This window comes from Polypterus senegalus, chromosome 12, assembly GCF_016835505.1.
Source record: "Polypterus senegalus isolate Bchr_013 chromosome 12, ASM1683550v1, whole genome shotgun sequence".
Lineage (NCBI taxonomy): Eukaryota > Metazoa > Chordata > Cladistia > Polypteriformes > Polypteridae > Polypterus > Polypterus senegalus.
In genome coordinates, this window is record NC_053165.1 from 13,961,597 (window position 1) to 13,986,866 (window position 25,270).

The following is a 25,270-nucleotide window of genomic DNA, read 5'->3' on the forward strand; positions in this document are numbered from 1 at the left end:
CCAAAAAACACGATGATCAAACATGGACCTGAAGTCAAAGTAGAAAGCAATTATTGGGTTACTGGAGTCAGAGTCACTAAAGATTTACCAATTCTGACTATAAATGTAGATTGTAATATAATTTGTCAAATAAATTTCCAATTTTACTTACACTAATTCAATTAATCTATCTGTCTTCTAGACATTTGGTAAAAATATAGGCACTTTTTAATTTTTATAAGTATCTTTTAATAAATAATAATTAATAAATAATAATAATTTAAAAATAATTTACAAAAGCCACAGCAGCATTGCTACAACTTTTAAAACCAAACCTTTAACAGGTTAGGGTGATAAAATTAACCTGCTAATTCACAATGACAGTGATGAAATGCTTTGTATGTTGTGTGCTTTCAATCAACACAGTAAATATATGAGTCTAAATACATAGAGAGGAGTTGGATTTGGTGGTACCATAAATTGAGAAGTTAAAGGTTTTGTGTCCTGATTCCACAGCCATGCCTGCAACCCAAGAGTACATGACAGGCTGATTGTTAAACATAAATACGGTAGCTGTCTCTAAGCCTGCTGGTGTGAGTGTAGTTGGTCCCGTATGGAACAACACCACATTGTTCTGCAATTTCTGTGAAGAACATTGGACTTATGACTGTCGTTGACTGCTTGCTTGGAGTTATTTGCCCAAGAGTAGATGAACCTGTAGAACCCATTTATTGGCTAAATGGTGCCATTTTATCAGATGTGATTCCAATTCTGTTCTATTTATATTGATAAAAGTTCGAGCTTGTCAGCTCCAGTGCTTTGAAGGCTCTATAAGAAGATGAAACAAATGTAAAGGGACCCCTATGGTCCACTTAGATCGCTCATAGCTGAGTTGTCCCTTATGTCTACTCCTGGTGTGTTTTTTTTTTTTTTAAGTTGTGAAACTCACCCTTAAAAGGAAGACCCAAAAACCAGGAGGATGCCTTTATCATGTCTTGGTCAAGGAATTTAAAGGGCTGCTGTCTGGTACAGTGAACTTCCTCACCCCTGAAGTCCCCGCTGATTTAAATAGATTGTAGTGACCTTGATGCATTTAAGTGTCTTACTAACAGTGTGCCCTGATTGCTCAGCGTCCTGCCGCTTGTTCTTTCCCAGGCAGGTGCTGGATTAAACAGGTCTAGCGCTACAGACAGACAGTAGGGCACCCTTCGGCACTAAGCTGCGTGGGGATTGGAGTTGCCAGGGCCTTATCAGGAGCCTCCCCCAGTGACACGCTTACAGCTGGAGCACACTGTGACTTTCACGCTCCTTCAAGGGCTTGCAGAACACCTTTAAGGAAAAGATGGAGGCCCTTGGATTACAAATGTTCAGGCCGTATGCATTTCAAAGCAGCTACCTGTAAGTACTTTGCTCTGCCTTAAAGACGGCCTTAACTGTCTTGAGCTGCAAATCTCTATTCACACAGCTGTTAATGTGAAAAAGGCTGAGAAGAAAGGCTGCTGTAGAGCAGAAGGTATTGTGTGTCTGGAGAGGAGGAGGAGGAGGAGGGAAAAAGTCGTGCAGCACAGGGTGATTTAAAGTTCAGTTCGTCTGCATTCATCTGATTTAAACTCTGTGTGTGTGTGTGTGTGTTTGCGTTTTCTTCAAGTAGAGTCAGGTCAGTGGACAGAGCGGAACCAGCGTTAATTTGATTTGCACACCAGCGTCCGGGCTGCTAATCATTGCAATGCATTTGAGCACGTTGTTATTTTCTGATGTAGAAAACATGTGCGTGTTAGGTTAACTGGTGCCTCTAAATCACCGTCTGTGTAGAGTTTACATGTTCTTTCTGTGTCTTTGTGGGGTTTCCCCTCGGAACTCCAGTTATTCTCTCCCACATCCCTGAAATCCCTAACTGGCGATTGTAAATCATTTTCATGTAAATTCTGCTTATTCTATCGATGTCTGTATAAGTAGTGCAGAGTACCTCCATATCCCCAAAGACGGGCATATTGGGGTAACTGGCCTCATATTGTCATAATGAGTGTACCTCAAGATGGGTTTGTGCCCCATCTACAGTGGTGTGAAAAACTATTTGCCCCCTTCCTGATTTCTTATTCTTTTGCATGTTTGTCACACAAAATGTTTCTGATCATCAAACACATTTAATCATTAGTCAAATACAACACAAGTAAACACAAAATGCAGTTTTTAAATGATGGTTTTTATTATTTAGTGAGAAAAAAATCCAAACCTACATGGCCCTGTGTTAAAAAGTAATTGCCCCCTGAACCTAATAACTGGTTGGGCCACCCTTAGCAGCAATAACTGCAATCAAGCGTTTGCGATAACTTGCAATGAGTCTTTTACAGCTCTCTGGAGGAATTTTGGCCCACTCATCTTTGCAGAATTGTTGTAATTCAGCTTTATTTGAGGGTTTTCTAGCATGAACCGCCTTTTTAAGGTCATGCCATAACATCTCAATTGGATTCAGGTCAGGACTTTGACTAGGCCACTCCAAAGTCTTCATTTTGTTTTTCTTCAGCCATTCAGAGGTGGATTTGCTGGTGTGTTTTGGGTCATTGTCCTGTTGCAGCACCCAAGATCGCTTCAGCTTGAGTTGACAAACAGATGGCCGGACATTCTCCTTCAGGATTTTTTGGTAGACCATAGAATTCATGGTTCCATCTATCACAGCAAGCCTTCCAGGTACTGAAGCAGCAAAACAACCCCAGACCATCACACTACCACCACCATATTTTACTGTTGGTATGATGTTCTTTTTCTGAAATGCTGTGTTCCTTTTACGCCAGATGTAACGGACATTTGCCTTCCAAAAGTTCAACTTTTGTCTCTTCAGTCCACAAGGTATTTTCCCAAAAGTCTTGGCAATCATTGAGATGTTTCTTAGTAAAATTGAGACGAGCCCTAATGTTCTTTTTGCTTAACAGTGGTTTGCGTCTTGGAAATCTGCCATGCAGGCCGTTTTTGCCCAGTCTCTTTCTTATGGTGGAGTCGTGAACACTGACCTTAATTGAGGCAAGTGAGGCCTGCAGTTCTTTAGACGTTGTCCTGGGGTCTTTTGTGACCTCTCGGATGAGTCGTCTCTGCGCTGTTGGGGTAATTTTGGTCGGCCGGCCACTCCTGGGAAGGTTCACCACTGTTCCATGTTTTTGCCATTTGTGGATAATGGCTCTCACTGTGGTTCGCTGGAGTCCCAAAGCTTTAGAAATGGCTTTATAACCTTTACCAGACTGATAGATCTCAATTACTTCTGTTCTCATTTGTTCCTGAATTTCTTTGGATCTTGGCATGATGTCTAGCTTTTGAGGTGCTTTTGGTCTACTTCTCTGTGTCAGGCAGCTCCTATTTAAGTGATTTCTTGATTGAAACAGGTGTGGCAGTAATCAGGCCTGGGGGTGGCTACGGAAATTGAACTCAGGTGTGATACACCACAGTTAGGTTATTTTTTAACAAGGGGGCAATTACTTTTTCACACAGGGCCATGTAGGTTTGGATTTTTTTTCTCCCTAAATAATAAAAACTATCATTTAAAAACTGCATTTTGTGTTTACTTGTGTTATATTTGACTAATGGTTAAATGTGTTTGATGATCAGAAACATTTTGTGTGACAAACATGCAAAAGAATAAGAAATCAGGAAGGGGGCAAATAGTTTTTCACACCACTGTAGATATGGGAAATGCCACCTACCATCATGCAGCTAGCTTCTCATACAAGAACAAACCATTTGCACATTTGTTTAATCCAATTCATCGTCTGGGGGTAACCAGAGAACACAACGGCTGTAAACAGTCTTGGACAGGGTGCTGGTCCACCTCAGGGTTTCATTCATACATACTTAATACAGGGGCCAGTTTGGAATCACCAGTTAGCCTAAACTGACAAAAAGGGGAACCCAGCATATCTGCGGGGAAACCTATCTAGACATGGAGAGAATGAGACCTATTGTTATATACTCAGTAAACATAGATTTGCATGACTGAAGGTGAGACAGACTGATGGGTCTTCTCTGTTTAGAATTCTAACTTTGGGGTAGTTACTTCAGATGAGGAGGACAGAATTTTCAAGCTAAGGCTGATGTACTCACTTTTCCTGGCACCTGAGAGTGGCATGTCAATTAGCATATGTGTCAGAATTTCACTGTACTCTGTTCATGTGACAATAATGACCCTGTAAACCTATGTGGATAACCACACAAACATGAAGAAGTGTGCCCTAAGGCAGACAGCCATCACCATGCCTTGTGTTTAATTCTGTTGAGGTGGGCACTCGGAAACCTTAAAAATGGGGGAAAAAAAAGTTGTCTTGCAGAGCCAGATATAAAATAATAATAATAATAATTCTTTGCATTTATATAGTGCTTTTCTCACTACTCAAAGCACTCGGTGATTGCCGGTTAAGGGCCTTGCTCAAGGGCCCAACAGAGCAGAGTCCCTTTTGGCATTTACGGGATTCGAACTGATCCCTAGCCTCAGAGCCACCACTCCGCCAAAGATATATTGCTGGAGACAACCATGAGTGAATTTGGTTTAAAAAGTGGGAACAAGTTGATGGTTAAGTGAGACAATTCAGTGCTTCATAAAGGCAAAGCTCAGAGTAGGGGCGAAGATTGTAACAGAAAAGAGTAATGGTGTACTTGTTAATGTGGTCTGACAGACAGCATATCTGTGGTCGCAATGGATAAAACGTCTATGGCTGAATACACCCCTAAAAAGACCAGTGTTACACATAAATGTGTGTCGTATGTGTTAAAAATAAACATAACCTGTTTCTCTGTAAAATCAGAGTATACTTTGGCATTCAGAGACATCACTGGGTTTCTGGTAAAAGTGAACTGCTGCCAGCTGTACATGGCATCTGTTGCTTCCAGTTACGAAAATACAGCCTCAGTCAATGTGAGGTTGAAAGAAAATGCAGCTATGTCTGGAAAAAGGTGAAGTGTAAAATATAGATTCAAACTACATGGGGTGTCGTCGCACCCAGTTAAAAAGAGGTGAAAAGAACTGCCGTTAAACAAGGCCTCAGCATACCCGAAGCAGTAAATGTGCCTAACGCCACTGACATGACTCCAGCAGAACTACAGACGAGGCTACGCAGCACCCAACGTCTCAATGCAAGTCTAAACAACAACATTTAATTCTTTAGCATAGTTTAATAAAAAGAATGTAGCGTTTACAGCATGTCAAAGAAGAAGTTTTATGCAAAGAAAAACAAACTACATTTAGGTAAGAATAATAATGCATAAATAGTATAAAAAGATAAATAAATAATGCACACATATGTAAGAAAGATATGTAATTACCGTATATACTCGGGGATAAGTTCTCCCGCAGATAAGTCAGCACTTGATTTTACCGTATAATTTTTGGTATTTTATAATGTCGGTCGTATAAGTCCAATGCAGAAAACTCACGCTATTGGTCCAAGTGATTATGATATGCTAACGCCCACCTGAGAGAGTAACCGCAGAGCACACGGCCTTTCTTTTCTATGTATTGTGCCTACGTGACATCACGGTAATAACCGAACTATTCCGAAGCAACGTTTGCACTGATTTGTGTTTTTTGTATCTCACACCCTCACACACCTTTATCGTAAGAGCATCCCTTATCTACGATCAGAAAAGAATATGCAGCTGGTTTTAAATTAAAAGTTGTTGACGTGGCAAAAGAAATTGGTAACTGCGCTGCTGCAACAAAATTCAATGTGTCTGAGAAATTGGTGCAAGATTTGTGGAGGCAAGAAGATGTAAGAAAATAAAAAATGGAAGTGTCGCATTTTTGAATGGTCGTATAAGTCGGGGTCTGATTTTATGATCGATTTTTCTGGTTTCAGGTAACGACTTATACGTGAGTTTATACGGTAATAGAAGGGGAGTCCCTAAGTATCGTATTGTTTTTTTTTAAGTTTCTAAATGACACTCTGATGATAAGGTTAGATGACCAGGTTGGACAGAAGAAAACATTTAAAAATTCCAGTTAAGCTGGAGAAAAAAACAAAATATGTATGGGTTCAAGGCCAAAAGACCTGCCTGCCCCCTGCTGGGCATTCTGCCTAACATAAATGTTCTTAAATTGTTCTTTATTGGTTTTTTTTTTTTAGCTATGTCTTAGTGGGTCTGACATAGTGGTTCTTATGATAAGTTGGGGTATTTGATTTCATTCAGAAATCACAGGCAGGTGCACAGGACTTTGTTCAGGGGGTGGTGACACAGAATGCCACCATGGGACAACCAGAAAAGAAAACAGAGAAAAGTAAAGATGAATAATGTTTGCAGATTAACTGAAGAGAATGATAATTCTGTGTATACCCAAGTTATTAACAGTAAAACTAATCTGAAGCTACAAAAAAGCAAAATTAATAAAGAGGGTTTTTTGAAGTTTTTAAACTTTTCCACAGTGTTAGCTTAGTGTATCTCAGTTGGTAAAATATTCCAGATTTTTTGTACATAATAACAAAACAGACGCCTCACCACTTCTTTTAAGCTTGGTTCTTGGAATTTTAATCAGGCCGCTGTTGGCAGATCTAAGGTTATGACTTGGAGTGTACAATGACAGGATATACAGTATGAAGATGCAAGATTACATAAGGCTTTATATACAATTAGTAGTATTTTAAAGTCAGCTGTAAAGGACACAGTTAACCAATGTAACAACACTAAAACTGGTGAGATGTGCTCAGAACTAATACTACTAAAGTAAGTTTACATTACTACCTAATTGGAAATGTCAAACCTAACATTCATTGAATGTACTGTATTTAGACTACAATGCTTCTTTAAACACTGTTTATGTTGACAGGAAAATCAAATATAAATTAATAAATAAGCTTCAGGTAGCTGAAACTCTTGACAGCAGCACAGACATAATCTCTCCCTGAATCTCTCCTCTCTTGCTGTGTGAGAAGGGCCAAAAACATTCTCAAGGACAAAACTCATCCTGGAAATTCTTTGTTTGAGCTCCTCCTGTCAGGAAGACGCTTTAGGTCAACTCGTGTACGCACAAAGAGACTAAAAAATAGCTTTTTCCCATCTGCCATAAACTTTCTGAACTCTGAATCTGCACAATCTGAGATCATTTTTAATTGAACTTGTGCAATAAGCTATACTGGTAATGTGCAATATACTAATGTATTACAATATAGAATATGTAATGTACTATTCATTGACAGGTGCAATAACAATTTCTGCTGCTGTACTTTGAGCAATAATAATTTGCTCTGGTTACTTGATCACTTAACACTGTATACGACATATTTGACTTTTCTTTAAATGCACCTTGGGGCTGTCACAAAAAGTAATTTCGTTGTGTTACACAATGACAATAAAGTGCTTGAACTCGAAATATATTTTTATGACATTTCAAAGTTATTGAGACAGAGCTATGATTTATGCCCTTTGTCGTCCCCATTTAAAATGAATTCCTTGCTACACCCCTAGTTGTAGAGACAGGCTCCCGTGTCCTGTGGCCCTGTGATAGAAGTAGCAGGTTCAGAAAATTAAATTTTCACCAGAAACAGATGGCAGGCAGTATTCACTGGTAACTTGACACCCTACCGTCGAAAAGAAACTTTGCCTAAGAGCACTATACTAAAGAAAAGGGGGCGAGGAAGACATACTGTACATGTGTCACAGGACTATACAGCAAGTCAAGAGACACATAGATTAGGAAGGCAGAATGCAGGCAAAGAAGCATAACGTGACCAAATTGCCTTATCGGGAGCAAATGAGTGTGTAATGTATATGTCCACCTATCTGATGTCCCTCCTGTCTTTGCCTAGTTTTGCCAGAATAAGTAATGGTGTTAAAGAAAAGCAGGTCATTGTTAGGGCAAGTGTTAGGGCTAAAGTCAGTGAGAGTTTGTGAAGTGTTCTCCATCCTCACGTGGGGAGGCAAAATGGTGGGTGGGGGGACTAGGGAGGAAGAGAAAGAGAGCAAGCTTTATCCAATCTGTCCTTTCAATCTTCATAATTATAAGTGCCAACGTAACGAAAGGCTTCATGGCAATAACTCTTGGGAGAGTTCGAAATTAAGGTCAAAGCTGTCTTATCTTAAGTTAAGACTACAAAATGACAACAAAAGTTCAGAATCAATGCCTCCTTGACCGAACAGTTAACTTTGTGAGCTGGAATGTTAAAGGTCTGAATCACGAATTAAAGAGAAGCAAAGTATTCTCTAACCTAAGAGATCGAAATGCTAAAATAGTTTTTTTTATAGGAGACCCACTTATTAAGCAAGGATCAGTTTCGGCTGCACAGAGACTGGACTGGCCAAATGTTCCATTCCAGCTATACAAAGAAAACTAGATGTGTGGGTTTTCTTATACATAGAACAATCTCATTTATAGTATCAGATGCAGTATCTGATCCTGAAGGGAGATATGTGATTGTCACGGTTAATTAATTAACTGTAAAGTGATTTTGATAAATATCTGTGCACTCATTATAGATGATAGGGACTTCATCCAAAATGTATTTACATCCATTACCAATGTGAACACTCATAAAATTATAATGGCTGGGGACTTAAACTGTGTTTTAAATCCAGACCTAGATAGGTCTCCGGACACAGGGGCGATGACATCTAACACTGCAAAGATAATTACACCGTTTGTAACTGATCACAACTTATCAGACCCCTGCAGATTTCTAAACCCAAACTCAAGAGCGTATTCCTTCTACTCACCAGTACATTGCTGCTACTCAAGATTTGATTATTTCTTTGTAGATAACAATTTCTTGCCTACGATTAAATCTTGTAAGTATGACGCTATTATTATCTCTGACCACGCCCCTTTGATCATGGAGCTCAGATCATTATGTCCATTTTTATTAGCATATGAGAATTGTACAGAATTTATATCCAAGCAAATCAATAATTTTTTTAGAGACAAACTAGGGGGTTCGCCCTCTGCTTACATCCTCAGAGGTTTCTGCGGGAATACTCTGGGAAACCCTGAAGGCTTTCTTAAGAGGACAGATTATCTCATATCTTTTCCACAGAAGTAAATTGGAAACCAAAAAGGTATCAGAGCTAATCAGTGAAATTGCTAGAATAGATCAAGAACATGCCAGGTGTCCAAATGAGACACTTCATAGGAAAAGACAGGCTTTGCATTCAGAACTCAACTCTTGACAACTAAAGAAACAGAACAACTCATTTTTAAATCAAGACATCATTACTATGAACATGGAGAGAAAGCTAATGAGATCTTGGCTCAACAAATCCACAAGCATTAAGTCTGCAATGCAATCCCAGCAATCACCAACACAGACGGAGATAAAATCATTGACCATAAAAATATAATGCACATATTTAGAGACCACGATATATTCTTATATTCTACTGAGTTTAAAGAAGACAAGACACAATCTAATGCATTTCTGGATGCATTACAGATACCACAAATAGATACTCTCAGTGCAGAAGAATTGGATAAACCTCTGGCACTCTCAGAATTACTAGACACTATAAACTCACTTCAGAGTGGGAAAGCAGCAGGCCCTGATGGCTATCCTGCCGAATTTTATTAAAAAACTCTCAATTAAGCTAGCTCCCTTTTTATTAGCAATATTTACAGAAGCTAGATATAATAAAATTTTACCTCAAACTCTTCCCTCAAGCATTAATTACCATCTTTCCTAAGCAAAATAAGGACAATATGTATCATACAGACCGATTTCACTTCTGAATAATGATGTTACTCTCCCAAGTCCTAGCTAGAAGGATTGAGAAAGTGCTTCCTTTGGTAGTATCACAAGACGAAACTGGATTTATTAAAGGTAGACACTTAGCTTCCAATCTTTGACACCTGTTTAATGTACTGTTTTCACCGACAAAGTCTAACACCTCAGAGATATTATTATCGTTGGATGCAGAAAAAGCATTTAATATGGTGGAATGGAACTACCTTTTCACTACATTGGAGAAACTTGGGTTTGGCCCGAACATTTGTGCATGGATCAAACTACTGCAGATTACTTCAAACTAGAACATGGTACTAGACAAGGATGTCCCTTGTCACCACTGCATTTTGCAATCGCCATTGAGCCATTGGCAGTTCACTGTCAAAATGCTTATGAGATAAAGGGGATTATCAGAGAAGGATTTGAACAGAACATTTCTCCATATGCAGATGATATGGTACTACTGAAAAGTCGTATCCTGTTAAATTGTCCCTACTGCACATACAATCAGATCCACAAAATACTGTTCCTGCAGTCCTAACAGTGCCTACAGAATTTCAAAAATTTCATAATTTGAATAAAAGTGTGCTCTTTCCAGTGAATTCTCAAGCACACAATATTAGATTGGGGTAAACATCACAAGTAAACATAAAGCTCTTTATCAACAAAATTAAGGAAGACTGGCATAGATGGTCTACCCTTCATCTCACTTTAGCTGGAAGAATTAATATTGTCAAGAGGAATATACTTCATAAGCTTCTTTTTCTATTTCAAAATATTCCAATATACATCAATCAATCATTTTTTAAGAAATTAGATTCAACCATTACCTCATTTATTTGGAATTCAAAACATCCATGTATCCAAAGGGCGACCCTACAAAGACCTAAAGCAGAATGTGGCATTGCTGTACTTAACTTTCAATTTTATTACTGGGCGGCAAATATACAAGCTAAAAAAACCTGGACATTGACACAGAGAGATGAACATACACAGGCTTTGTCCGCAATAGAAATTAAATCCTGCAGTACTTCAGTATATTCCTTGCTTTGTACCCCAGTAAATACAAGACGTCGCCAATATACTAACAACCCAATTGTGCTTCGCTCACTCAGAATATGGAACCAATTTAGGAAGTATTTGAAGATAGATAAGCTTTTATCTGTATCACCTCTGCGTGAGAACCATCTTTTACCACCTTCTTAAGCATACACAGTTTTTAATGTCTGGAAAACATTCGGGATTAAATCACTTAGAGATCTGTACATAGACAACGTCTTTGCATCCAACAAACAATTATATTCCAAATGTAACTTTCCAGCAACACATTTCTTTCACTACCGCCAAATTTGAAACGTTAATTTAAATCTGCCCGATTTTCCTCACCTCCCACCAACCTCTATGCCTGAAAAAATATTGAGGACATCTCCATAATATATAAAATTATTTTACAGTCCCTCCCTTACAAAGATCCAAGAGTACAGTGGGACAAGGATCTCTCACTCAACATCCCAGAAATGGAGTGGAAGGTAGCAATGCACAGAATTCACTCGAGCTCCATATGCGCAAAGCATACAATTATTCAATTTAAAATGATATATTGAGCACATCTGTCTTGTTTAAAATTGTCCAAAATGTTTCCAGGGCAAGATCCAACCTGTGAACATTGCAATCAAGTTCTAGCCTCATTGGGCCACATGTTTTGGGCGTGCACCAAATTAACATCATCATGGACCAAAATCTTTAAACACCTTTCAGACCGCTTTGGTGTCACGATCCCTCCTAATCCACTAACAGCTGTGTTTGTGGGTGGGCTCACAGAGGGGCTCAAAGTGGAGAAGGACAAACAAACTGTAATGGCCTTTACTACACTATTAGCACGTAGACTTATTTTGCTCAACTAGAAGAATCCTAACTCATCTATTTTATGTCAGTGGGTAACTGATGTTATGGAAAAAATCAAATTCTTACTTAGAGGACCTGAACAAAACTTTTTCAAAACCTGGCAGGATCTAATCAATAACGTTTTAGAATAAGCATTTAAATTAAGGAAGCAGATTCTTTCCCCTCTTTCTTATTCTATTTATTTTTATTATTGTATCTATTTACTTATTTTTAGTATTTTAAATACTCTGCTGGCCTTGTTCACTTTCTCATGGGTGGGGGCTGTTAAACTTGATAAACTCATTGTTAAACTTGACTTTCTTGTATAGAATGTTATTTGATTTTGATAAAATCAATAAAATGCAAATAAATAAAGTCAGGGATATTTCTTTGTTTAATGCATGCTGGTGCCATATTGAAATTTCTATTCATCTGTTATTAAGCCTATCTATTCCAGCATAGGTTTGCAAGGTTCAGGCTTATCCAGGTAGAACTAGCTACACAAAAAAAAACCCAACTCTGGACGGGGCCTCAGTCTATCACAGGCACACACAGGCACACACATACAGAAAGATACCATACCAGGACTTGGACCACAGACAATATAGCAGTGAGGCAGAAGTACTAAGTGGTGCACCACAGTGCTGTCTTCACACTGAAACTTTCCACTGAATATTATGAGTTTCCCTGCTATTGAATCCTTGGCTACATGTAATTGTGCGGTGCATTCAGACTTTTTTCAGATGTTAAGACTTCGTGGGCCTCCAGCCTGAATGTAAGCCCTGCTTTCAAGGTGCTTAGAGGGCAGAGGAAGCAGATGTTAATGTACAACATGTGTGAAGCTCTGTCAGCCACAGAAGGCATTCTCCTTTTCGCACTGCTAGCACCTTATCATTTAAGTTTAAACTTGTAAACCCAACACGGTGTCCCACCTAACACTGTAGTTGTTTGACCTGAGCAGCCATTTACAGTTCCACAACTGATCTGCGTCACTTATCTAAGCTGAGACTCAAACAGAAATTATCCCTGGGGCTTTTCAAGTGTTCACTCAATCATTCTTGTGGCACGAGAGAAATTTTCACCGAAGCAAAGCATATTAGCAGCAGGCGTAGAGGAGAGGTGAAAATGATGCCCAGTGAGGCTGATGTGATGCTATAAAAATAGTGCCACTGAGAGGGCAGGTCAGATGATTTAATTATTATCAGAAAGTGTTTCAGGTTCTTCTTGTAAAACTTAATTAGTAAAAGATTACAGATATTGGGTCCCTGTGAAGATAAAACTCGATTAGCAGCAGTCTGCCTTCTGGGATAGATCGGACATACTGCTCTCTCACAAATTCTAGCACGTGGCTTTGAATTTCAGTGCTGTCACTGTCTTTGTGAAGTTTGTACATCCAGGATCGCCATGTCTGTGTAGATTTTCTCCAGCATTCTGGTTTGTTTCAACATTTCAAAGATTTACAGGTTTGGTGATTTCAAACTCTAAAGTGGCATGTTATCTCACCATATGAGAAGACCTAAGAGTCACAGTGGACTTGTGACTGCATCAGAATGGTAGAGAGACTCAGTGAAGAAAGCTAAGAGGATCTTAAGTTATATATGACAAGATGTAGAGTAAAGTCAAATGAAGTTATGGTTAAGTTAAATAAAGTACAGTAGAGTCTCGCTTATCCAACCTTCACTTATCCAACATTCTGTATTATCCGACGTCCCACCGCGAAAAAAAACAAAAAAAAAACACATCAATCGGCAACAAGAACTGCAAGTTGCGAGCGTGAGCGTAGTCTGTTTTTAGTTGCTAAGTTCATTTTTTCAGTTAAATTGTGTGCGCCTGTGTGTGTGTCTCTCTCTCTCGCGCGTGTGTGTGTGCGCGCGTGCCCATGTGTCTCTCCTGTGCGTGTGTGTGTGTGTGTCTCTTTGTCGTGCGCACGTGTGTATGTGTGTGTCTCTCTCTCGCGCTGTCTCTCTTGCTGCACAGGGAGAGACTGAACACGTGCGGAAATCATCGGCGCGCACAAACCGAAAGAGAAACTGGCTCGTTCGTATACCTAGTGTGTGGTCGTGAACAGATGCAAAAGTTTGGCAGACTTTTTTGGTCATAACCCAGATTTGTACGTGTACAGAGACGTTCGTGAACCGAGGTTCGTAATGTGTAAAATTATAACATAGTTTGACGTTTAATAGGCTTTTTCTTAACACCTCCCATTATCCGACATTTTCGCTTATCCGACGTTCTGCCGACCCGTTTATGTCGGATAAGCGAGACTCTACTGTACTAGCGAGACCTCACTTAGAGTACTGCATGCAGTTTTGGGCCCCAGGTTACAAAGAACGTTTGTAGTGCTAGAAGAAATCCAGAAACAAGCCACCAGGCCAATTCCAGGACAGCAGATGATGATTTATGAGGAAAGATTAAAGGAGTCAAAACTGTTCACTTTAAGCAAATGATTACTCAGAAGGGACACAGTGAAAGTTTTTAAAATGATTGAAAGAAAGTAGTCTAGTGGGTCCAAGCCAAATGACAGAGACACCTATTGAAACCCATGAAGAGCAGATTTTTGTATAAATGTTAGAATGTTTTTTTCATGCAAAGAAACATAAACAAGTGGAATAAACTAACAAGGCGTGTGGTAGAGGGTAAGAAATTAGGGACTTTTAAAACTCAACTTGATGCTATTTTGGAAAAATTGAATGCAAAGGATTGTAATGCTTGGTTGGAACAAGAATGAATGGCTGTCCTCAATATCATTCTGTTTGAAATATGTCTCTAAAATATGTCTAGATTGGTGTGAAGAATAACTAAATAAATCAAATTCAATTTGTCACCTGCAGTTATAAATGATCATTTTCATTCCAAGAATAAGGTGAATAGGCCACACTGTGAAACTGCAAGTTTAGATTGCACCTGTAGAACAGGGTCAGTCCCACCAGCCCAAAAAAGGCTAGCAGCACCTAGGAAAAAAAAAGTTTATGAAGAAAAAGTTGAGCTTGTTGTAAACCTTTGAATAAAAATTGTAGGGGGAATTTATTTTGCACAACAGCACCATCTGGTGGAACCTAAATGTGGCAATGCTTCTGATCAGGCACACCTGGAAAGAGGACGATGCCGTTCACCCTGTATGAAGGCCTACTAGATTGACGTCGCAATAGTTGTGTAGTTTCATGAAGTAAATGTATTCCCATTTTTAGTCCATCAGATACCAAGTGATGCACTGGAGCTCTCTGGAGACAAACAGTAGCCCAGTTTTCTAGGCACCAATCATGTAAAGCAGACTGCACATTTTATTGTTTAGAGTACAATTGTACATTCTGTAAGTCTGGGTGTCACCTGCATGTACTTCATTTCAAGTACTAAATCAACACTTAATCAAAAAATTAAGATAATCCAATGGATAGGCTTTAAGGTGTGATTGTGGGGAAAGCTGTCAGCATATGGCAGTACATGTGACAACACCTTCAGACATTTACAGTGTGATCCTTTAAGAAGTGATCATGAGCATCGGGGGGATGAGTAAACCTTGGCAGAATTTGTGTGTGTGTGTTTTAAATTTTAATCTGTTGATCAGTTGAAATGTCCATATGGCCTCTGTTTTACTTGATTGATGGTCTTTATATTATTTTTCACTTTGGTGTGTCACTTTTTGGCAATCAGATTACCTAAAATGAAGTTTAATTGTTATCTAGGAGTCAATGTGCCAAGTGGTCAGGGAAAGTCAGAGTTTCACTGGAGCAGCTAATTAGTCTGATTAGTCTACAGTTGAACTCTTGTTATATCAAAGGATCAGTCTCTTTGGAAATTCTTTACCTTGACAGCTCTGCACAGTAAGAGGCTCTATTTGGGGGAAAAAAAAATCTCAAATGCTAATAGTGCAGAGTGTAAGAAAGAACTCTGTTCTTCATTAATCTGTAAAATGCATCTAACCTGGCATGATGGTTGTTAACAAAGTGATATTACTTTACTGAACATCCTGCTGTTTTCAAACATGAAATATGGCAAGGATTCCAAAGAAAGGTAATTCGACTTTAATTATGTTTCTTTAAATAATAAAAAAAAAAATCATAAATAATAACAATAATAAATAATAATACATTTTATATATAGAGTGTCTTTCCCATGCTCAAGGCACTTATGAAATAAAATTAGTCAGAGGGGTGGCACATTGGTCCAGAAACGCACATTTAATTTCCAGTCTGTTTGGAAATAGCATTTTTTGCCCACATCTGTATTGTTTGGTTTGTTCTCATACCTCACTTGTCATTTTTACATGACCATAAATGTAATTTTCAACTCCAAAGAAGGGTTAGTACTGTTTTGATTTTTTTTTTTCCTATGCAATTAAATGACAAAATAATATGTGTTTTAATACTTTCTTTTCAATTGCGGCACTGGATTGTGTCAATGAGTTGAATGTTGGTTGGATGTGCAAGTAAGAATTTCACTGATATCTGCCCGTGTGGCAGCATGACTACTAGTACAGTACTAACACTACATCCCATAATGCGTGCGACAGGTTAATTGGGAACACTAAATTTATCTGGGCCGGACTCAGGTGATATTACAGAAGTAGGCTAAGAAGTTTATGTGATATATTGTCACAGTCTTTATATTTTCTTCAGCTGGATTTTTGGTGCACAGCTCTTTACTTCTGCATGAATCTACTTGAGACCAGAAGTTTTGTTTTGCCCATTTTTGATGAATAGCTAAGGATTATGCTCCTAATGCAGAGAGTAGGTAGCCATACTAGTCAGGCTCAGCAGGCAGGTCATCAGTTTCTAACACATGAGCTTGTGCTAAGTGCTTTTACTGGTGTAACATTACCAGCGTTGGACAGATTGCTCAGTTTAGGGTGTTTTGTAAAACCAAAGTTAGCAAGCAAAGCCCTCTGTTTCCTTCTTGACATTTGTCATTGTTAGAAAGACATAAAGAAAACAGACAATGATGAATGTTACGGGAGGCTTTCTGCTTTTTATCCTGACCAAAAACACTTGACCATGGGAGACTTGAAAGAGCACGTACTTTTCACCTGAAAATTTTAAAGAACGCGTGTGCCACTTTGGATAGGATCACCATTACGCTTGGCTTCATAGCCAATTCATGCATATCAAATGCTATGATGTGATTTCATTATTACTTTTTCTTGTCAGCATTTTTTTTTTGCTATTTTTGATTTTTCTTTATGCATATGGGGGTTTTGAAATATGGAGATTTTTTATGCTTAAATTCATATAGGAAATTGAGATGAAATGATGACAATACTTTCAAGGCTTTCTTGTTAAGGATGCTGCTATTTTGTTGACACTGCTACAGTGCTACTTAGAACAGATGACTAGAAGCACATATCATAATCACGACTGTATGAGTATCCTGCAGACTTTGCCTACTCTTAATGGCACCAGATTTGCCTTATGTAAGTAAATGTGTAGTTGGTGCCCTGTGGACTGCCAAGGATGTTTGCACACCCAAGAAATGAGTATGTTGTTCTGTAAGTACACCGGTGGACAAAGACAAGAAAATGTTCTATTCATCCTACTTAAAGAATATTCTCATTGCACCAGAGAGTGACGGTGTGTTGCACGTTGGTTGGACATACAAGTAAGCATCCTACTGTACTCAGACCAAATGGCAATGCTACTAATACAGTGGAACCATGGACTGCGAGCGTAATTCATTCCGGAAACATATCAAAGCGAATTTCCCCATAAGAAATAATGGAAACTCAGATGATTCGTTCCACAACCCAAATCTATTCATATAAAAATGATTAATACAAAATATAAAGTAAAAATAAATAAAACAAATTAACCTGAACTTTACCTTTGAAAAGAATCATGGCTGGTGTGAGGGACCTGAGAGAGAGGAGGGTTATTGTGTAAGACGACTTTCACTCAAACTAACGGAATCCCTGCTATCTGTTGGCTCTCTGGAATCTTCTTCTTTTTTAACAAGGTGCATATCGATAGATAGATAGATAGATGTGAAAGGCACTATATAGCATAAATAGATAGATAGATAGATAGATACTTTATTAATCCCAAGGGGAAATTCACATAATCCAGCAGCAGTATACTGATACAAAGAAACAATATTAAATTAAATAGTAATAAAAATGAAAAGAATTAAAACAAAATTAATGTTCGCATTTACTCCCCCGGGTGGAATTGAAGAGTCGCATAGTGTGGTGGAGGAACGATCTTCTCAGTCTGTCACTGAAGCTGCTCCTCTGTCTGGAGATGATCCTGTTAAGTGGATGCAGTGGATTCTTCATGATTGACAGGAGTTTGCTTAATGCCCGTCGCTCTGCCACAGATGTTAAACTGTCCAACTTTACTCCTACAATAGAGCCTGCCTTCTTAACAAGTTTGTCCAGGCGTGAGGCGTCTTTCATCTTTATGCTGCCACCCCAGCACACCAAGGCGTAGAAGAGGGCGCTCGCCACAACCGTCTGGTAGAACATCTGCAGCATCTTACTGCATCTTACTATGTCCAATGACAGTTGCCTTTGCCTGAAGAATCACTACACTTGGACACACAATTAAAAAATGCTTTACGCACGGTAAGGTTTCTAAACTCTTGTAGGATTCCACCCAACAGGATGACACGCGGAAGAGCATCCCCAAATAACCACAGGCTACCAGCACTGTAGCAGTTCGCCGTAAAAGCGAAAATATTGCGGACATACTATAAGCGCCTGCCATCGATGGGTGGTACAAGGAACATTATAAATGTGCAGGGCACAGGATTACTTGACCACTAACCTGGGCACGACGCTGCCTGACTGCTGTGTCTGTGTATAGGAGAGTGGCAGATCCCGTTACGATAAATAACCGTGCTGTTCCTGTGTCAAGCTGAATAAAGCTGGTGTTGCTCGAAGTACTGAGACTCGGCTTTGTGTTTTGGGGTGCAAGACAGGGACTCACATGTGGTCACCGTGCTATAATAAACACTATATGCTCGTACGAATGCTGACTATATGAGTGAGGCACGGCGACTGAGCCCGAGAATGGGAGACGATTACCCACAATCCCGCAGCGAGAGAAGAACCATCAGCTTAGTTGTGATCACGTGAAGCTCAGCAGACAAAGTGTATACTATACTCGTATTGCAAGACCTTGCTTATTTATCAAGTTAAAATTTATTACAAATTTTAGCTCGTCTTGCAAAACACTCGCAGACCAAGTTACTCGCAATCCAAGGTTTTACTGAACTTTTATACTTTTTCTTAGCAGATCCCTTATTCTTAAGAAAACATTGCATACGATTAGCATGTGTTGTTTGCTGAACCAGTCATGATCAAGAGTAGTAGCACTTGGGCACATTAAAAATCAAGTGTAAACGTACTTGAGGTCATACTACTCGGACCACATTTGGAGGTGGTCAGAAGCGAATAGTGGCCACGTTTAACACACATAGAAAAGCAAACGCGTTTTCCTTCCCCATACAAGCCACCCTAAGAGTGGAATCTGATACAGTGGGATGCAAAAGTTTGGGCAACCTTGTTAATAGTCATTATTTTCCTGTATAAGTCGTTGGTTGTTACGATAAAAAATGTCAGTTAAATATATCATATAGGAGACACACACAGTGATATTTGAGAAGTGAAATGAAGTTTATTGGATTTACAGAAAGTGTGCAATAATTGTTCAAACAAAATCAGGCAGGTGCATAAATTTGGGCACCGTTGTCATTTTATTGATTCCAAAACTTTTAGAACTAATTATTGGAACTCCAATTGGCTTGGTAAGCTCAGTGACCCCTGACCTACATACACAGGTGAATCCGAGTATTTAAGGGGGTCAATTGTAAGTTTCCCTCCTCCTTTCATTTTCTCTGAAGAGTAGCAACATGGGGGTCACAAAACAACTCTCAAATGACCTGAAGACAAAGATTGTTCACCATCATGGTTTAGGGGAAGGATACAGAAAGCTGTCCCAGAGATTGAAGCTGTCTGTTTCCACAGTTAGGAACATATTGAGGAAATGGAAGACCACAGGCTCAGTTCAAGTTAAGGCTCGAAGTGGCAGACCAAGAAAGATTTCGGATAGACAGAAGCGCGAATGGTGAGAACAGTCAGAGTCAACCCACAGACCAGCACCAAAGACCTACAACATCATCTTGCAGCAGATGGAGTCACTGTGCATCGCTCAACCATTCGCACTTTACACAAGGAGATGCTGTATGCGAGAGTGATGGAGAGGAAGCACAAACAGAGCCGCTTGAGGTCTGCTCAAGCACATTTGGACAAACCAGCTTCATTTTGGAATAAGGTGCTGTGGACTGATGAAACTAAAATGGAGTTATTTGGGCATAACAAGGGGCGTTATGCATGGAGGAAAAAGAACACAGCATTCCAAGAAAAACACCTGCTACCTACAGTAAAATATGGTGGTGGTTCCATCATGCTGTGGGGCTGTGTGGCCAGTGCAGGGACTGGGAATCTTGCCAAAGTTGAGGGACGCATGGATTCCACTCCGTATCAGCAGATTCTGGAGACCAATGTCCAGGAATCAGTGACAAAGCTGAAGCTGCGCCGGGCTGGATCTTTCAACAAGACAACGACCCGAAACACTGCTCAAAATCCACTAAGGCATTCATGCAGAGGAACAAGTCCAACGTTCTGGAATGGCCATCTCAGTCCCCAGACCTGAATATAATTGAAAATCTGTGGTGTGAGTTAAAGAGAGCTGTCCATGCTCGGAAGCCATCAAACCTGAATGAACTAGAGATGTTTTGTAAAGAGGAATGGTCCAAAATACCTTCAACCACAATCCAGACTCTCATTGGAACCTACAGGAAGCGTTTAGAGGCTGTAATTTCTGCAGAAGGCGGATCAACTAAATATTGATTTCATTTCTTTTTTGTGGTGCCCAAATTTATGCACCTGCCTGATTTTGTTTGAACAATTATTGCACACTTTCTGTAAATCCAATAAACTTCATTTCACTTCTCAAATATCACTGTGTGTGTCTCCTATATGATATATTTAACTGACATTTTTTATCGTAACCACCAACGATTTATACAGGAAAATAATGAATATTAACAATGTTGCCCAAACTTTTGCATCCCACTGTATTTGTTGGAGAAGTTGACCATAAATCTCTATCTGAATGCGATGTGTATACTAGAGACGCATTTTACTCCCGGGTTTAAGTATAGTCGTGCTAAATTTAATCTAGGTTACAGTCCAGATATGAAACCCAAGTTAATGCCAGGTCAGTGTTTGTGTATGGTATTTTGACGGTTTTCTGTCTTGGCAAAATGAAACGTGAAACTTTCTGATATAAGTATTGGTTTCCGGTGCTATCATAGGCACCATTAAATTCTCTTACTGTGTGTCATTCTCGATTCATGTCCTCTGGTCAAGGCAGAGTTTGAATGGGAGATGTGAATGGGGTCAAAGTTACTCCCCGTGGTGCTTTCTGTTTCTCCTTCATCAGCTCTTTGAACAAAGAAAAATGGCTTAGAGTAATAGGACAGGGGACACAAGTAACAGCTGGCAAGTCTACATTTTTATGAACACGGAGTGCAGTGGGAGTTTCACTGGCAAATCATTTGTTGAGTATTAAGTAAACGTTAATGTCAGTGGGTTTGAGTCATTATTTGAAAAATGCTACACTGCTGACCAGGACATTTAAGGGCAAGTGTGTTTACTTAATACTTAATGGCAACACCATCTTGGAAAACTGGAGTGTGTTTGGCTTCATTTAATAACTTGCCTGTCTGCAGTGTCTTTTTCAATCAAACAGGCAAGTGCTTTATTTGATTTCATCTCTTGTATCCCTGGGAATTTAGTTCTTTCAGGACTAGTGGTGGAGTTAAGTGCTTTTCAAAATCTTCTTCCCTCTCTGGATGGATAAAGAAAAGTACAACTAACCAAAAAGTTGCACTTAGCCTGATTTAATGCTGATGACAAGCAAACAAGCCGTTTGTTTTGGTTACTCAGTTTTGGAGTGAACGCTGACTTGCTTTTATACACTTTTTGCAAATATTTCTTTGGAGTCTTTTGATGTGTAAACTAAGTTGCTGAAAAGGTTTTATCAGTTCATAGCAGCCAGTGTGTGGTGTTCTAAGTTGTGGTCTCCTGGAGAAACAAGTTGAGCTAAAAAGATGCACAGACTTATTAAGAAATTATCGAGAAAGCCTGCTCCATCACAGGGTGAACCCTGGACACACTGGAAGCTGTTGTGGAAAAGAGGATGGTTGCAAAATTGGATGCCGTCATGAAAAATCCTCTTCATCCCCTCCAGGCGCCGCTGTCTTGGATAACTTTTAGCCACATCCTCAGATCGACATTTTGTACTATGAAGCTCCTCTGAGAACCTTTTCTGCCTGCTGTTATCATGTGACTCAATGCTTCCCCTTGATGTCCCAAACTAAATGCTGACACTCTTTTAAGTTCATTTTGCAATTTCTGCACACTGTATGTTATTTAATGATTGATTGATTGTATTATCTGCGGTGGGTTGGCACCCTGCCCAGGATTGTTTCCTGCCTTGTGCCCTGTGTTGGCTCCAGCAGACCCCCGTGACCCTGTGTTCGGATTCAGCGGGTTAGAAAATGGATGGATGGATGATTGTATTATTTGTCCTGTGAGTCCATATCCTTTTGTTTTATGTTTCTGCTGCTGTATGCATCTAAATTTCCCCTTGTGATTATTAAAGTTTATCTAATCTAATTGGCAACGTATTGTAAGTAATTTTGGTGTGATGCCATTTTTCACGTGCTGCCATGCCAGTCTGAACCCAGTCACTACATGCTAAATGATAGTTGAGATTTATATTTATAAGTAATTGTTTATTTTGTGTTAAACCTATTGGCCAAAGGGTAGCACGGTGGCACAGCTGCCCTGCAGTTAGGAGAGACCTGTCTGGGTTCGCTTCCCGGGTCCCCCCGTGTGGAGTTTGCATGTTCTCCCCGTGTCTGCGTGGGTTTCCTACCACAGTCCAACGACATGCAGGTTAGGTGCACTGGCGATCCTAAATTGTCCCGTGTGTGTGCTTGGTGTGTGTGTGTGTGTGTGTGTGTGCACGCCCTGTGGTGGGCTAGCGTCCTGCCTGGGATTTGTTCCAGCCTTGCGCCCTGTACTGGCTGAGATTAGCTCCAGCGGACCCCTGTGACCCTCTGTTAGGATATAGCGGGTTGGACAATGACTGACTGACCTCTTGGTCAATTTTTAATTTTATAAAGCACCATTTATGGAATACATCATCACAAGACACTTCACACAGAAAACACTAATAGAATTTAAAATAAACAATAAATATCATAATATCTTGTTACGTTTAAAACCTACAGTGTACATAAGTTAAAATCAAAATGAAAAGTACAGATGAGCAGCATGGGAGAGACCGTGGATTCATTCAGTTTTTAAATAACTGGAATAAGAATACACTTCTAGTCAGGCTGATTTAAGATTGCATATTGAGAGAAAGGGATGTGCCAATTACATTGAATTTGCAAAATGACATACCATTATCAATATTATTATTATTTAGCTTTTTCTTTTTATTAGCCAAAATGTTTCTTTCTACATATTAACACTTCAAAAAGTAATCAAATAAATACAGTGTGTGTTTCAGAGAATACATAAAAAAACAACATGCAGGAGGGCATATATGCATTTTTATTTATTTATTTTTCTTATTAATTTTAATTTCTCGTATTCTTTTTTTCTTTAATTATTCTGATTTTTGATAATGTCTCTTAAATCTGCCAGTGGGAATTAAGAATAAGGGAATGAAACAGGCAATTAGTGCTGCCTCGTGTAGGCTAAACTCTTATCTGTTGTGAACTGGGACCCGGACACAGGCAGACGGACAACATAGTTCCACCACACACCATTTATTTACAGTAATATATACAAATTTGTGGTCACGTGCACCCCCAGTGCCTCTTGCACCGTTCCCCCAATGTCCAGGCCACACAAGTCCAATGCCTTTCTTTCCTGGCGCCTCCCGTCCTCTCTCCAGTTCTGTCCTCTTCCACCCGACATCCACTGCTGACTGGAGGGAGACGGCCCCTTATATGAGAACCCGGATGGGCTCCAGCTGCTTCCCGGCAATCAGTCATAGCCACACCCAAGTGTGGCGGAAGTGCCGGATGCGCACCCGGAAGCCATCCGGGTGTCCCCTGTCGTCTTCCCCCCAGCACTTCCTGGTGTGGCGGAAGTGCTGGGCTCCAGGGATATGCAGGCATTGGGCGGTGGCCACGGGTCCCTACAGGGCTGGGCTTCCAAGCCCTTTACCCGAGGCCCCTACATAACCAGGACGGACGCCCCCTCACGGTCTGGAGGGGGCACAAGCCCTCCTCCGGTCCTCCTGGGCGTCCCGGCCGGGCTGAACTTGTGTAAATAAAAATATGTTACAGACCCTTCATATTTTTTCCCAGGAAATGCAGTGTTCCTTGCTTTTTAGTCAGTCAGTCATTATCCAACCCGCTATATCCTAACACAGGGTCACAAGGGTCTGCTGGAGCCAATCCCAGCCAACACAGGGCGCAAGGCAGGAACAAATCCCCGGGCAGGGTGCCAGCCCACCACAGGGCGCACACACACCAAGCACACACTAGGGACAATTTAGGATCGCCAATGCACCTAACCTGCATGTCTTTGGACTGTGGGAGGAAACCCACGCAGACACGGGGAGAACATGCAAACTCCACGAAACCCTGGTCTCCTTACTGTGAGGCAGCAGCGTTACCACTGTGCCACCGTGCCGCCCGCTTGTGTTTTAGACCTATCTAAATTAAAATGCAGGACTAAGATCTCACTTTCGAGTCGTCCGTTATTTTCATACAGTTTCTTTGGGGTGAAAACCTGTATGGCTGTAGGAAGAACCTGCAGTCCAAGCCAGGATTTTGAACTCTTTTCTCTCGGAGCTGTGAGACAGACTGAGCTGCCAAGTTACAGTGGTTTGATGTTTCATTTTTCTTTTATTCTTGTCATTGTGCTGAAAAAAAAAGATTGAAAAAATGTTGTTGGATAACATGTAAATTACACAGGGCTCTCACTACATGACTTTCAGTATCCCAGATTCACTGACCCACTCATGTCACACAACATTCTTTTTTTTATGAGAAGTTGTCTTGTGACAGTAGTGAGGTGCATCTGCGCCACTACACAAACAGGTGCCAATGAGATTTACACATTACGAGATCTTTCCAATGATAAATAGCCTGGATCCACTGTACTAATTCCCTTCATAATTGGAAACACTTATTCATATCACCTCTTCATCTTTGTCTGTATACACCGGAAAGGTTAGGGGTCCATCTTTCCTCATAGCTCATTCGTTAAAGTCCTCAAATCAGCCTTGTCACTCTGCTGTGGATTTTCTCTAGCCTTGCTATGTCTTCTTGGTAATCTGGAGACCAAACCGACACACAGTACTCCAGGGAGGGCTTACGTATTACAAAGCTCAAGTATAACGTCCCTCGACTTGCACTCCACACATCAGGCTAGGTAAGCAAACTTCATATTAGCCTTAATATACTATATCTGTGTACATGTGCACTATACACAATTGCTAATTATGATAAAGATTATTTGCTTGTATTTTAGGGCTAAAATTTCTGCGGCTATCATTGAGTGCTGCCTCCTAGTGTTTCTAATCCTGATTTTGTAGTATGCTTGGTCAGTTTTCTGAATTTCCTTTACTTCACGCGTTGCATGTTGATCGGACATGCATTTAAGAAATTCATTATGCTGCTCACTTGTGCCACCA

General features: G+C 40.0%; 1 protein-coding gene across 8 annotated transcripts in view; it reads left to right on the plus strand.

The window, feature by feature from the left end:
• Positions 1-25,270, plus strand: part of LOC120540282 (microphthalmia-associated transcription factor-like) — a 219,738-nt gene that overhangs the window by 87,783 nt on the left and 106,685 nt on the right. Inside the window, exon 1 of one of the 8 annotated variants that reach the window (XM_039770905.1) lies at positions 1,282-1,377. The exons of the other annotated variants lie outside the window; for them this stretch is intronic. Within the exon in view, the coding sequence (XP_039626839.1) occupies positions 1,322-1,377 (56 nt within the window). The 5' untranslated portion in view covers positions 1,282-1,321. Of the gene's footprint in view, positions 1-1,281; positions 1,378-25,270 lie in introns of those variants that run through there. 8 annotated transcript variants of the gene reach the window in all.